Source organism: Aptenodytes forsteri, unplaced genomic scaffold (genome assembly GCF_000699145.1).
Source record: "Aptenodytes forsteri isolate BGI_AS27 unplaced genomic scaffold, ASM69914v1 Scaffold158, whole genome shotgun sequence".
NCBI lineage: Eukaryota > Metazoa > Chordata > Aves > Sphenisciformes > Spheniscidae > Aptenodytes > Aptenodytes forsteri.
This window is the reverse complement of record NW_008794601.1, coordinates 1,293,081-1,307,339: the sequence shown is the minus strand read 5'-3', so window position 1 is coordinate 1,307,339 and position 14,259 is coordinate 1,293,081. Positions and strand designations below refer to the sequence as shown.

The following is a 14,259-nucleotide window of genomic DNA, read 5'->3' as shown; positions in this document are numbered from 1 at the left end:
TCTAAACTCTAAACTTATGTATTTTATGTGTCAAAAAACTACTGCTTGCAAGCAATTTTTTTTTTTTTTCATTCTGAGACACTAAACTTGGCTGTTCTGCAGGAAATCTGAGACACTAAACTTGGCTGTTAGCTGCTGTACAAGCAAATGAATTAAATAAACCTTATTTATTCAAAATTTGGAGGTGTCCCTTAGTCATTTGGGTAAGGCTGTTTACTTGTCTTGTACTTTGTTCTTGCAGGTTTTTACTCAATCTTCTTTATTAGAACTTTATATAGTACCTCCCTGTAAATAGGTATAGTAAATAATTTTTGTGCACTCAAGCTTAGGTCAGTTTAGCTAAATTATCTTTTCTTTTAAGGGGTTGTTTTCAGAATAAAGTTTTATTAAATAAAAACACATTTCAGAGCAATTATTTTTAACAACGAGGCAGGGTTAGTAAGCTTTGTTTAGGCTTACATTCTGTATTAATTGAAATTTGACTTGCAGAGATCAATAGCTTTGGAGTGAGGGGGGAAAAACGAAGCTCCATCTCTAAAGTTGAGAAATCCCCTGCTTAGTAGCAGTTGTATTATTGTTTAACACTCTGCTTGTGCTGTGTGTGTCAAACCTGTTTTGTTTTTGAAATGTTTATGTTTCTGCACAAGATTTCAGGGTGTTCAGTTTATTGCTCTACAGATAGTCAGCTCACATGATAGTGAGTAATCTCTGTAATACAAACTGAGAGGAGACTAATGCTGAACTCTTAGTTTGATCATTTAATAGAATTTGCTGCCTTCAGCAATATAAATAAAAAGCATTCCTGGAAGAATGAAACCTTGCATTTCATTTTGTCAAAGACCTGGCCGAACAGTGGGACTGTTGCAGTTAGGCCCTACAGAGCCAGAACGATCCAAATGAAGTTGTTGGTTAGGTCTGCCATCTCACTTTTGTGACCGTCCTTCTGGTTTTGGTATGGTTCCCACTTTAATGTTGTAAGTGGTTTATCTTATTTTACTAAGGGTCACTCAGGAAATTGTTTTAATACTAAGGAGGAGTTTGTACCAAAGTCAGTGGCATTCTCTAGTCTTTCTAATTTATTTTTTTCCTATACAGTAACATTTGCATCTAATGATGTAATGTTAAATCTTTGGATCAAGGCAATTGTAGTGAGTGCTTGCCTTTCTCTACTGCATCTGGGATGCACCCAGTAGAAGCTGATAGTTGCAAATAATATAAATTCTAAATGACTAATAACACCTTTAAAAAAGAGAAAATACTGCTTTAGAAACCTTTTTATTAGGCTGTCTTTCTGTGCTTTAGCCACGTTCTGTACAGTTTAAATTGAATGCCATCAATCTAAAGTTTTTGCCATTTGTAAAAGCTTTGTTTAATATTTTTTGCGTAATGCTGGTTTGTTACATTTAATTAAAAAATAATCCTGTTTTTGTTAGTTTTAAAAAAATGAAACAACTTGCAATGATGTGGAAGTCCTGGATATAGTAATAAAATTTGTGGTGTACTGACTTCTGCAGATCCTCCTGTTAGCATAATAAAATCTCTTCTAAATAATCAGTACGCCGAGAGCACTTGTTTGTTTATCAGGTGCCACCATTTGGTGCTTATCATTTTACCACTGTTGTTGTTGCTCTCAATTTAACACCGTAAGGAGGAGCTAATTGAGTGTTACAAGGCTTGTCCCATGTATATTTTCAGTCTGAAGAAGAAGCAGTAGAAGGAGAGAAAGAGTTGGAAGTTTTGAAGAAAAGTGCTGACTGGGTGTCAGACTGGTCAAGTAGGCCTGAAAACATTCCTCCCAAGTGAGTTAAACTCTTTTTTTAATGAATATTCTTTTATATGAAGGAGAGAAGAATCATAAGTCACAATTGCATGGAATTACTCTGGCTCTCCAAATAAGATCATCTTAGAAAAAGATAGATTTCTCTTTGGGGAGGCTACAAAAAGTCAAAACAATGAAGTATGAAAATCTTAATAGCAACGGAATTACCTTTTTATTGAAAGTAATATAAATCCACAGCAAGCTGATTACAAGGTTTCTTGACAAAATTATAGTTATTGGGAGAGCTGGGTACTTGGAGCTGGGATTCATGGGATTTAGTTTTGGCTTATTGAATGGAATAGTGTTGAGCAAGTCTCCTAAATTCTCTGTACCTTTTTTTTTTTTTTTCCCATGTAAAATATGTAATGTTCATCCACGGAAGGGGAAACGTTGAGATCCTTGAATGCAAAGCATTTTTATTAAAATAGAGGATGCTGTCTAAATCTGGCAGACTTCTGTATCTCTGTTTGGAACAAAAAATGAGGCTCTTGCTAACAAATCACATCCTGAAATTCCCTCTCTCGGACCTACCTCTCTCTTCAGCTACTGCTCCCTTTGTCTCTATACTGTCTGTGTAAGTGGTCTCTCCACAATACCTCCTATTATTCTCTTTGATTCCTTACTCTGTGTAAGGGATCTCTTGCTTTGATCTGTAGCTCTTTGTACTTTTTTTAAAAAATGTTCCTACAGAGATCTGTGCATTTGTGTGTGGGGAAAAAAAAAAGAAACAAAAAAATCTTGTTGAATTTTTCCCCCCTCCCCCTCTTCTTTCAGGGAATTTCATTTCAGACATCCTAAACGTTCCGTGTCTTTAAGTATGAGAAAAAGTGGAGCAATGAAAAAAGGTGGCATTTTCTCTGCAGAATTTCTTAAGGTTTTCATTCCGTCTCTGTTCATATCTCATGTTTTGGCTTTGGGACTAGGGTAAGTATTAACCTAATTCTCACTTCAACTTTTGCATCTGTCTTTCCTTTTCCACTTTACTTGTATGTCAGGTGCCTGCTGAAAAGGGCTTTATCTAGAATAACTAGAGTATTGTTGCACCTTGCCCAAGATAGACTTGGTGCACTTTTTGAAATGCAGGAAAACTTTGCAGCAATTAAAAACTTTGCAGCCATTAATATGTTTTCTTTCTAGAACAGATCAAGTTTCTTATATTGAAAATGCATGGATTATAATGAATTTGCAAATAACCTTTGCAATTATAACATATGCCATTTGATTATCCGCGTCTTCTGCTTAAATGCTTCAGGTTATAATGTAGGGAAAGTAAGAATAGAATAGGTGGAAACTGCTGTAACGTTTACTAACCATTACAAAAGCACGTTGTACAAATAATGATGCTGAAGTTCTGTGTGTATGGCACATACTCTGTAATTTTCAATGTCTAATGCTGCAGTTGTGTGATATTACTGAAAGTCAAGGTTTGAATACTTGAAGAAAGATACCTAAAATACTGGATGTATCCTGCAAGATCAGCTACGACTGCTCAGCAATGTTTTCATTGCCTGCGTAATCCAACATAATCTCTCATCTTGCTTAAATCCTTGTGTTATGTTTATCCATCTTATGTTCTTCTGTGATGGGGGCAAAGACATGTACTCAAAATATGTTTTTATGTAGCTTCATTTTTGTTTCTGGGGGTGTAGTTCAAGTGTCTCTTTAAATTCTTGTAAACTATCAAATAAATTAGGAGGACAGAATACATGAGAATATATTGTAAGATATTTGTACTATAGCAAAACTGTGTATTTCTGCGACGAATTAAATCTTGCCTGGATTTATTTGTTAGAGGTCAGCATTTGTGTAGATCCTCAATGCTCAGTGTTTTAAAGCTCACCCCCTCCCTTCATAGGCAGTACTTTATTTGTTTTATCGTAATAATCTGGGAGTGTTGCTTGGCTGTTCAAGAGCCCCTGTGTTGGGTACTCTGCAAACAACACAAAAGCTTTTGGACTGGGGTTTTCAAATGAGCTTGGGACTGGAAGAAACCCACTTTTACTGAACATTGATAGCATCGGTCCTTCTAGGCTCATCTGAAAATCTCACTCTTTAAGTAATTTTATAGAAGAGAAGCGAAGTCCTTGGAAGAATCTCATCAGACTTACTTGAAAGACAAATTAGAATAGCTGAGTGCGTGAGGACTGTTTGGAAAACAGGGAGTATTTCTCTGAAATACGATATGCCTTATACTTTTTATTTCAGCATCTACATTGGAAAACGACTGACCACACCTTCAGCCAGCACTTATTGAAAGATGGAGTGCAAAACCTGGAAATCCACGTGACCTGTGAAGGTGTTACTGTCTCATTTAGTACATTTGACTTGAGACCATTTTAAGCATGACCCTGACTTCACCCTTTCCTTACATATCCAGGTTTTCGCTAACTCTGGAATTCAGTATTGTGTTGGAACTCTGCTGAGGTGTTTCGCTATCCACATTCTTTCCCTTTCTCCTCCCATTCCCCTGCCTCTTGGCCTGCAAGACACGTCAGAGTTGCTGAACGGAGTTTACAACTGTCTATATGTTGCAAGGGCTTCTCTCAATGCAAAATGCCACCAGCAAGTTTTAATTTTATCAGTGATGCTGTTGCCTCTTTAGTGCAACCTGACTTCAATTGCAGTTGTGCATGGTATAAATGTTGACTGTATTATGGTGATAAAATTAACAGTCTGTTTGGAAGAAAATTATTGATTGGAGTGAAAATGAATTTTTCTTTTGAAGAACAAGCTGGTTGTGAAATAAACTAGGAAATCACTGGCAATAAAAAACAGTTTAAATCAGCTTTTGGGGGAATTTACTTGGCCCCTTGGATTGGCTAACACCATTTGATTTGCGGGAGGCAAAGACTGCATAAATTTTAAAGTAGGATAACTAAATCCATCAGCACATTTTAATATTAGGTAATTGTTGTAATCTTGTCTTTTCTATGAAGTCAGCTCCTTATTCCTTGTAGGAAAACCTGTCTGATGCCTAGAAAATATTAGAAAAATTGCATTGTTTGCATGTGAAGAAGCTTTTCTTTTCCTTACCTGTTTTCTTAAGGGAGAATTTTAAATGTGAAATTTTCCTTTTAAAAGTAGTTTTAAATTAAGGAAAAACCCAACAGCTATAGGTGTAGTTAGACTCTGTATAAAAGGATAGATTCTCTTTTTATGGTGATAAAATTAACAGTCTGTTTGGAAGAAAATTATTGATTGGAGTGAAAATGAATTTTTCTTTTGAAGAACAAGCTGGTTGTGAAATAAACTAGGAAATCACTGGCAATAAAAAACAGTTTAAATCAGCTTTTGGGGGAATTTACTTGGCCCCTTGGATTGGCTAACACCATTTGATTTGCGGGAGGCAAAGACTGCATAAATTTTAAAGTAGGATAACTAAATCCATCAGCACATTTTAATATTAGGTAATTGTTGTAATCTTGTCTTTTCTATGAAGTCAGCTCCTTATTCCTTGTAGGAAAACCTGTCTGATGCCTAGAAAATATTAGAAAAATTGCATTGTTTGCATGTGAAGAAGCTTTTCTTTTCCTTACCTGTTTTCTTAAGGGAGAATTTTAAATGTGAAATTTTCCTTTTAAAAGTAGTTTTAAATTAAGGAAAAACCCAACAGCTATAGGTGTAGTTAGACTCTGTATAAAAGGATATGATTCTCTTTGTTGTGGAACCATTTACAATTACGATGATATTTGACTTATCTTTAAGGGGGACAATCTTGCAGGTGCGTAAAGATTCAGAAGTTGTAAAGCTCTGAAATGTCTTCTGCAAATGAGTTTTCAATATTCCTATCTCTCATTGTTTACTGTACAATCTCCTTTGGGGATACATGGAATCTGAAAGTCACTTGTGATGTCTCATGTTAGATAGACTTCTCACTAATGTTGTTGAACTTTTATCTTAGGGAACATTAAGCCTTGTCCTCCTTCAGTGACACTTCTTTTCAAAATGTGAAGCTTTAGTACCAAATTGTTACAAAGCATTGGGACAGTCATGTCCTTAAATAGATTTTATTGGATTTCAGAACATGTAGCATGACTCTGAAGGATAGAATACTCTTTTTTTTTATATATATATGAATATAAAAAAAAATTATATAGACTTTAATACTAAGTATTTAGGGAACCAAGACTAATTTTAAGAGTAGCAAAAATCTCGTTTAAATAAAACCTTTAGTAGGCTGACTTGTAGAAAATGATAAGAAAATATAGTCAGCCAGTTTGGAGAGAAGAGCTTCCTATAATTGTTTGCTTGCATCAGACTTTATAAAGTTGATTATTTGATATAGCAGTGATTGCTTGAAACAGTTGATGCATAGAAGCTAAATCCCAATGAGATCTGGTTTAAAAGAACTTAGTTAGCTCCCAGGAACTAGAAAGTTAAGTATAAATCCACTGCTAAACTATATGTATTTTTATTCTCTACTTCCGAATGCTGTTAGAGAATGCTTTCAGGGTGAAAGGGCAGTCTAACAACAAATTCTCTTGAAGACATCTGCTTTTTTTCTTGTAGTTGTGAGTACTAGTGGCACTTGAGTTGCCTACAACTGCATATTTGTTTCGAGCGTGGATATTGGGTTTCACCCAAAGGTGGGGGAGGGAAGGGGGAAGTGGTGAAGGGTGTTTTAGATAGTATCAAGTACATCTTACAGTCCTAAAAACTGAGGGGACGGGAGAAAGGCTGAAACACTTTCAGTTCTAATTACAGCACCTTGTTTTGTATGGAAATTGGAATAGTGGAAAAATAGATTTCTACTAAGTAGGGAGTACATTTAAAAAAAAATAATCACCCCTTTCTAAATTAAAAGGTAATTCTTCTTCAGAATATCTGATAACTAATATTGCAAGCTTGTGGCTAGAGTAGCAACACAGCTTATAATATTTGAAGGAGCCGTGAAGTAAAAATTGTGAAAACTATAGATGAGGAATGGATACGTGATCACTGTAGCACTTGCTATGATACAATGCAGTATTTATTGATACCCTACTATAAGCTTCGGATGAAAGTCTACACATTCTAGTTTTACAATGAACAGAAACAGATTGTTGTATAATTTGAAAAGGGGTTTCAACTATTGATAGTTGAAGTTTTGTTAAGATAAATGTTGTTTAAAAAGCTTTATACCTGTTTACAGTTTTGGAAAAAAAATGCAGGCTTCATTTTTCTTACATTCAGTGAAAACTGGCCTAGAATATTTGTAAATAGGGTCAAGAAAAAAAAAATGCATAAACTCGCACATTAAAAATGCAGCAGGCTAACTTAACTGCAGCAAATGCATATTTACTTACTGTTTTAAAAAGTGAAAGCTGAAGATTGTTAAATTCAAATTTTTTAATTGCATTTGTTGAAATATTGGAGTTAACTGAGCCAAAGTGATTATGCATTCTTCATAAATTAGTTAGCACTTTGTAACATTATATACAGTTTACAGTACATGTATAAGTTGTAGCTTATAAACATTTTGTGCCATTAAAGCTCTCACAAAACTGGTTGTCTGAAATTACTTCATGCTGCGCCTTTCCTCCCTTTTTCTTTATTCTGTTTTCTTTTTTTAAAGGATTGCTTTGTATAATGTTTTATGAAACTATTGTGTTCTGGGTTATATGAACATTGAAGCTGCTGTTTATAGACTGGAGTAATTTTTCGAAAGATTGGGGGGTTTTTGGGTGACTTGGGATCATCCGCTTCTTTTCCTGAAGCACTTCATAAAAATATTTCCATTGTCAGCATTGTATACCTGCGCCAAGTCCTCCAGCAGCTTGTCAAGGAAAACTTTTAAAGCAAAATAATGTAGTGGCATATGAAATGTAAAGTAGAATTGATGAGATTTTGTATAGTTGGTCAACTCTGTTGTACTCCTTGTATTTCTTTTCTGTTTCCTAATTCTGTTAAATTTGCAGATTAAAGAATAAGGGACATAAACCCTAATTGTTAATCTGCCTTCATCTTCTTGGTTCAAGAGCACTGGTTATTTCTAGGAGTATCATGTGGAGAGTTGTTCATTCGAAGTGTGAAATGTCATCATTCTGATACTGTTACTAACCATTTTAGTTACCTAGTGATTCTTTTCCATCCGTTTTTAATGTAAAAATCCAGAACTTTGTGAAAATGTTTTGGGTTTGGTTTTTTTTTTTTTTGTCCCCCAGAAGACTAAGATAGATAAAATTATAAATCCTACTTTAAGAAAGTTTGGATGTCTGGGGCTTATAGCGGAACTTGGGCTTGAAGTTTTGAATTACTGCTACTTTAAAACTGCTTTGGAGAGCAGGGTTGTGGGGGTTTCGAGCAGATTGTTTCTCTGCAGCCAACTGAGAAACACATTTGTTTAGTAGGTGTTGCAGGAAAAAAATTTCTTTGCTTCAAAACTTTTTTAGTTGTAATGCAATGTTTTGCAAAAGAATAAATACAAGACAATATTGCATAAAGCAGCAGTACCTTTGCACTAAGATTACTCTGGTATAAGTCACATTTTGATGGAGTTTGAGGACAGTCTTCAAGTTTCTTTTCCTTCTAGTACAAGAGTGTTCAAGTAAAGATTGAAGTATTTGCGTACTTAATTTAGAGCAGCATAGTGATAGTGCTTATCTGTTCAACTAAATGCAATGTTTCTAGACAAATGAGCTGCAAAGTGTCTAGCTTTCCTCTGTAATCAGCACCAAGAAGCGTGTTTCATGTTATGTTCTGGGAAAGTTACCTTCTACCTTTACTTAACTACAGTGCACCTAGAGATTTAGCTAAGTTAGCTATTCACGTGAGACCGACAGGGGACGTTGAGTCCTACTTACACTCTGTTTTCAAACTTAACTGTATACATATGAAAAGATTAGAATTTACTCTGAATTCTGTGTTTTATTAAAAAGTTCTATATAAAAAATTTATACGTTTATGTGTGTGTGCGTACATATAAAAAGTCTATCTAAAAATGAAATCCTGATTCTGTGCAAGTGTTTGTAGGATCTTTGCCTTGTACTTAGTTATATATGAAGACTCCTTTGTGGTTTGGGTCTTGAAAACCAAATAAAATGCTAGGACTCTTGAACTATGCTGTATAGTTCAATCATCACTTTAAAAACAAAACTAAAACCTTAAGATACTCCTGGAAAAATCTTGTGCTGCATACAGCATCCACGTGAAAAAGAAAAAGCTAAATTAATTTCCGTTTCATTAAATCACTCTGTGTCCTGCACTGTATGTCAGCTTGGCTAAGCGCAGCTGACTCAGCTAAACTTCTGCTTGCAGTACTTAAAGCATGATTAGTCTTGACATTAGGGGGAAAGCGAGTGGTGGTTTTCCATGAAGGAAAGTAAACATGACTTAACTTTTTGAGCTGCTGCCAGAAAATTGAGAGTACGGAAACTAGCATTTTCTGTTTTAAACTGTTTCCTAACTCTTTTCTGATAAGATTGTGGAGTTTGTTTAGAGACACTTTTTTTTTTTCATTGGTACAGTTTGTTTTAAGGGACATAAACCCTAATTGTTAATCTGCCTTCATCTTCTTGGTTCAAGAGCACTGGTTATTTCTAGGAGTATCATGTGGAGAGTTGTTCATTCGAAGTGTGAAATGTCATCATTCTGATACTGTTACTAACCATTTTAGTTACCTAGTGATTCTTTTCCATCCGTTTTTAATGTAAAAATCCAGAACTTTGTGAAAATGTTTTGGGTTTGGTTTTTTTTTTTTTTTTCCCCCAGAAGACTAAGATAGATAAAATTATAAATCCTACTTTAAGAAAGTTTGGATGTCTGGGGCTTATAGCGGAACTTGGGCTTGAAGTTTTGAATTACTGCTACTTTAAAACTGCTTTGGAGAGCAGGGTTGTGGGGGTTTCGAGCAGATTGTTTCTCTGCAGCCAACTGAGAAACACATTTGTTTAGTAGGTGTTGCAGGAAAAAAATTTCTTTGCTTCAAAACTTTTTTAGTTGTAATGCAATGTTTTGCAAAAGAATAAATACAAGACAATATTGCATAAAGCAGCAGTACCTTTGCACTAAGATTACTCTGGTATAAGTCACATTTTGATGGAGTTTGAGGACAGTCTTCAAGTTTCTTTTCCTTCTAGTACAAGAGTGTTCAAGTAAAGATTGAAGTATTTGCGTACTTAATTTAGAGCAGCATAGTGATAGTGCTTATCTGTTCAACTAAATGCAATGTTTCTAGACAAATGAGCTGCAAAGTGTCTAGCTTTCCTCTGTAATCAGCACCAAGAAGCGTGTTTCATGTTATGTTCTGGGAAAGTTACCTTCTACCTTTACTTAACTACAGTGCACCTAGAGATTTAGCTAAGTTAGCTATTCACGTGAGACCGACAGGGGACGTTGAGTCCTACTTACACTCTGTTTTCAAACTTAACTGTATACATATGAAAAGATTAGAATTTACTCTGAATTCTGTGTTTTATTAAAAAGTTCTATATAAAAAATTTATACGTTTATGTGTGTGTGCGTACATATAAAAAGTCTATCTAAAAATGAAATCCTGATTCTGTGCAAGTGTTTGTAGGATCTTTGCCTTGTACTTAGTTATATATGAAGACTCCTTTGTGGTTTGGGTCTTGAAAACCAAATAAAATGCTAGGACTCTTGAACTATGCTGTATAGTTCAATCATCACTTTAAAAACAAAACTAAAACCTTAAGATACTCCTGGAAAAATCTTGTGCTGCATACAGCATCCACGTGAAAAAGAAAAAGCTAAATTAATTTCCGTTTCATTAAATCACTCTGTGTCCTGCACTGTATGTCAGCTTGGCTAAGCGCAGCTGACTCAGCTAAACTTCTGCTTGCAGTACTTAAAGCATGATTAGTCTTGACATTAGGGGGAAAGCGAGTGGTGGTTTTCCATGAAGGAAAGTAAACATGACTTAACTTTTTGAGCTGCTGCCAGAAAATTGAGAGTACGGAAACTAGCATTTTCTGTTTTAAACTGTTTCCTAACTCTTTTCTGATAAGATTGTGGAGTTTGTTTAGAGAACTTTTTTTTTTTCATTGGTACAGTTTGTTTAACTTGCAGTTTGTTGTCTAAAGACAAATTAATGAATTTTAAGGCCAGAAAATACCGTAAGAGCTTATTCTGGTGTATATAATGAAAGGGAAGAATAGTGAGTCCTACAACTATTTAAATTGTTACAGTTAAGGTATATAATTTAGGTCACAGAAGGATGCATATATCCTTGCAAAGGTTTCACTGTATGGTGTTATGCTGGACCTCCCACTTGATTCAGCTGTTACAGCCTTTAACTTACATCTTTCTTTGGACCAAAGTTTAAATTTCAGCCACTGGATTCCGGAATGCCTTTCTGTGGTAGACGAAGGAGCCTTTGACTCTCAGGTGCATACTCCTTATAGACTGTGTTTCCTAAATAAGTGTTTAATGAAAATCTCTGTATTTTAAGACAAATCTTCTCTGGGAATTTTCACGACCTTTTACTACTGACGTGTAACATGCATCTAAATACATGCTGGGAGACAGTCATTTATCTGTGACCAATCGAACAATTATGTGTGCAAAATCTTCAGTGAAACATACTTCTTACCTCTCCTTTCCTATAAAAAAAAAAAAAAAAAATAAAATAAAATTCCTCATTTACTTTAAAAATACTACATGAGCTTTTGACCAAACAAAATATAAAAGGTGCATGTGTGGCATTTCAAATGGAAGCTACACTCATCATTCTTCCAGATTGTTTTGTGAACAGGAGCAAGCAATTTGATTGTCCTTCAGGTAAAGAGCTTTTGTGGGACTATTCTGACAGATCTGCAGCTGGAACAACATGCTTCCTCTGCAGCTTACTATTGATTGAAAACCTCTTGCTTCTGCTTTTCCATTATTCACCGTAAAGTTCATTGCTTGGATGCTTCTGTTCTCATCTTGCTTCATTGCACTCCTCTTCCCTATGGTCTGCCCAGTCTTCTCTGTCGAGTGCTCCTTCCATTTCCTTCATTTGCTTATGTTTTCATGCTGCTTCTCATTTGTGGTTAAATAACATAAGTGAGCACAGTCTCTTTGTGTACCCACCTATTTCATGAAGAATTTCAGTTACTGAGACAAAATGTTGCCTCGTTTTGTTGTGTATTTCCTGGTTCCATGAGATCTGCAATTTCTTCCGGTAGGTATGTGGTCACTTACACAGCTTCAGATCTTGCAGTCTGTTAATCTGTGGTTGATCTGTGTAATTGGATCTGGTAAAGCCCAGGAGGGTGTGTAATCAAGAGTCACTGTTTTGCTTTCACCTCAAAGGAAGTAGGTTATAAAGAAAGTAGTCTGTCATGTTTCTAGGTAAGAGGGTGATGCAGGCTTAATAAGTAAGGTAAATTGGGATTCATCTACAAACTTGGAATCATCTTCTGAACTTTTCTGTTGGAGAAGTCCTCCTGAAGGCCTGGAGGATGCTTTGTGACCAGTGTTCACTTCCAGTGGTGCTGCATAAAACAAAATTGCTTACAGCTCTGAATTTCATACAGAAGGGAGCTCGCAGGAATAAGTCACTATTTCTGCTAGTGTTTTGCTTCTCACTGGAGATGAGATGAAGAAGAAGCTATAGCTGCCAATATTTGAGTTTCAGAAAGACTAGTTAGGTGTTGGTGAGAGGGTAGCGAATCGAGCGGGCGCAGACAAAAGTCCCGGTCATCTGCCTGATGCTCTGCAGTCTGCTTCAGATGTGCAGAGGTCCATAATAATCCCTACCTGTACCTACCAGCGTAGCAGAACAGCCGAGGTCTGAATGAGCTGCAGAAAGTGGCCTCCTGTGCAGCGCAGCGCCAGCGCTGGGACAGCGCGGCAGAGCTTGGCATGGCTGTGCTGCCCCGGCGCTGGGAAAGAACAGAGTGTTCCTTTTCCTGAGGTTATCTAGTCGGCTCTAGTTGCAGGATTCTGCTTTTTAAAAATAGATATTTTTGTAAATACTGATAAGGTAGGAACAAGTGTTCATATCGAAGTCAACAAGAGCAAGATGGATACCAGAGTTGGATTTTTCAGCTTGATCTTTGCAAACTCAGAAGTAAAGCCTTGTAGTGTGTGTGACTATGCTATCCAGAGTTGGAGCAGCGCTCAAATATTTTTGCAGTGAGTGTGACGTAGAAATCTATTCGTACTCATAGGCTTTTTATGTGCTGCTGAGTTACTTGGGTTTAAAGCTGTGTGCCTACAGTACAACCTACAGCCTCCTTGTGAATTCTCACAGAGGGCCTGGTTTTTTTCCTCTCACGTGAGTAGGCTGTACCAGAACCAGAAGACTATACAGACTTGCTTACTTGATGTACCAATTGTCATTTTCAGAGTGAGAAGCAATTCATAATTACAGCTGCATCTTTAAGAGCACTGTCTGACAGGTAGAAGAGATCTCTGGGGTTCCTACGAATTATTTTAATAGCTTGCTTCACTGGGTGACAATGTTATGTGCCTATTTCCTATTTCTCCTCCTAGATGGCAGCTGCAGTGAAGTACCTGGTGTAAACACAGCATGTGCTTGCAAGCCTCAGTTTGCAGCATTGCAGCTTACCCTGATCTGATGCTGGGCTTCGCTTCTGTTTGCTAAGAATTAGGTCTTGTCTAGATAAATTAACAGAGATGTCTGGGGGAAGTCAGAACATAACTCTAGCTTTAAATTCTCTGCTGTCTTTTTGCAGGGTTACAGGCATGATTGGGCTGTCTGCCTGGAGATGAATTGCTTTTAATACATTTGGGATAGAAATACAAAGACCGTTAGCTGCACAGTGTCATAACAATGAGTTAAAATTATCAGTGACTTAGAAGAGGAAGCTTCTTCCTCCCACTGAAATTGCTGAGCAAAAATATGAATCTCCAGAACCAGCAGGAAGTTCTTACATGGATCACTGCCAAAAGCCTAATATTCAGAAACGGATTTTTGCTATGCATTGTTGTTTTGTCTCCGCTGTGTTCTCTGTGTGTGTATGTGCAAGTGTGTGCGTATGCACGCTGGAGTGGGAAAGGGGAAAGAGAGGAGGTGTGGCAAGATAAGCATCAGCAGTAAAAGAGTGAGTCCTTTCCCAGTGCTGTAACAGTTTCCTATAGGCTTCCCTGCTAGGTGAGAAATAAGGGCTGCAAGAGAAACCTCCCCAATTGGCTGGTAACATAGTGGTATGATAAGTGATGTCACCCTGGCAGGCCTATTCACAAGATTGTGTTCTGGCACTTTTCAGGCTTGGGCTTTTATTTCTCAGTAGAAATGTGTATGGGAGAGAGAGAAAATGGTGCTGAAATGTGCCATGTTCCATTTCCTTCTGCAAAACTGAGAGTCGCGTATAAATCATTACTGTTCCACTTAGGAGTGCAGTCAGAGCAAAGCTAATGTAAAATTAGTTGAGGGGGGAATTAGATTTCCGTACTTCTGCGCAAGAGTTATGGGTTTCTGAAGAGTAGGCAAAGAGCTGCCGGAAATGTTTACGCTGATGAATGCACAAGGAAGACAAATGCAGTGGCACTGG

General features: G+C 36.6%; 1 protein-coding gene across 1 annotated transcript in view; it reads left to right on the top strand.

The window, feature by feature from the left end:
* Positions 1–4,507, top strand: part of BNIP3L (BCL2 interacting protein 3 like) — an 11,415-nt gene extending 6,908 nt beyond the window's left edge. Inside the window, exons 3-5 of the mRNA XM_009273037.2 lie at positions 1,696–1,799; positions 2,594–2,743; positions 4,025–4,507. Of these exons, the coding sequence (XP_009271312.1) occupies positions 1,696–1,799; positions 2,594–2,743; positions 4,025–4,073 (303 nt within the window). The 3' untranslated portion in view covers positions 4,074–4,507. The remainder of the gene's footprint in view (positions 1–1,695; positions 1,800–2,593; positions 2,744–4,024) is intronic.
* Positions 4,508–14,259: the final 9,752 nt, after the last annotated feature.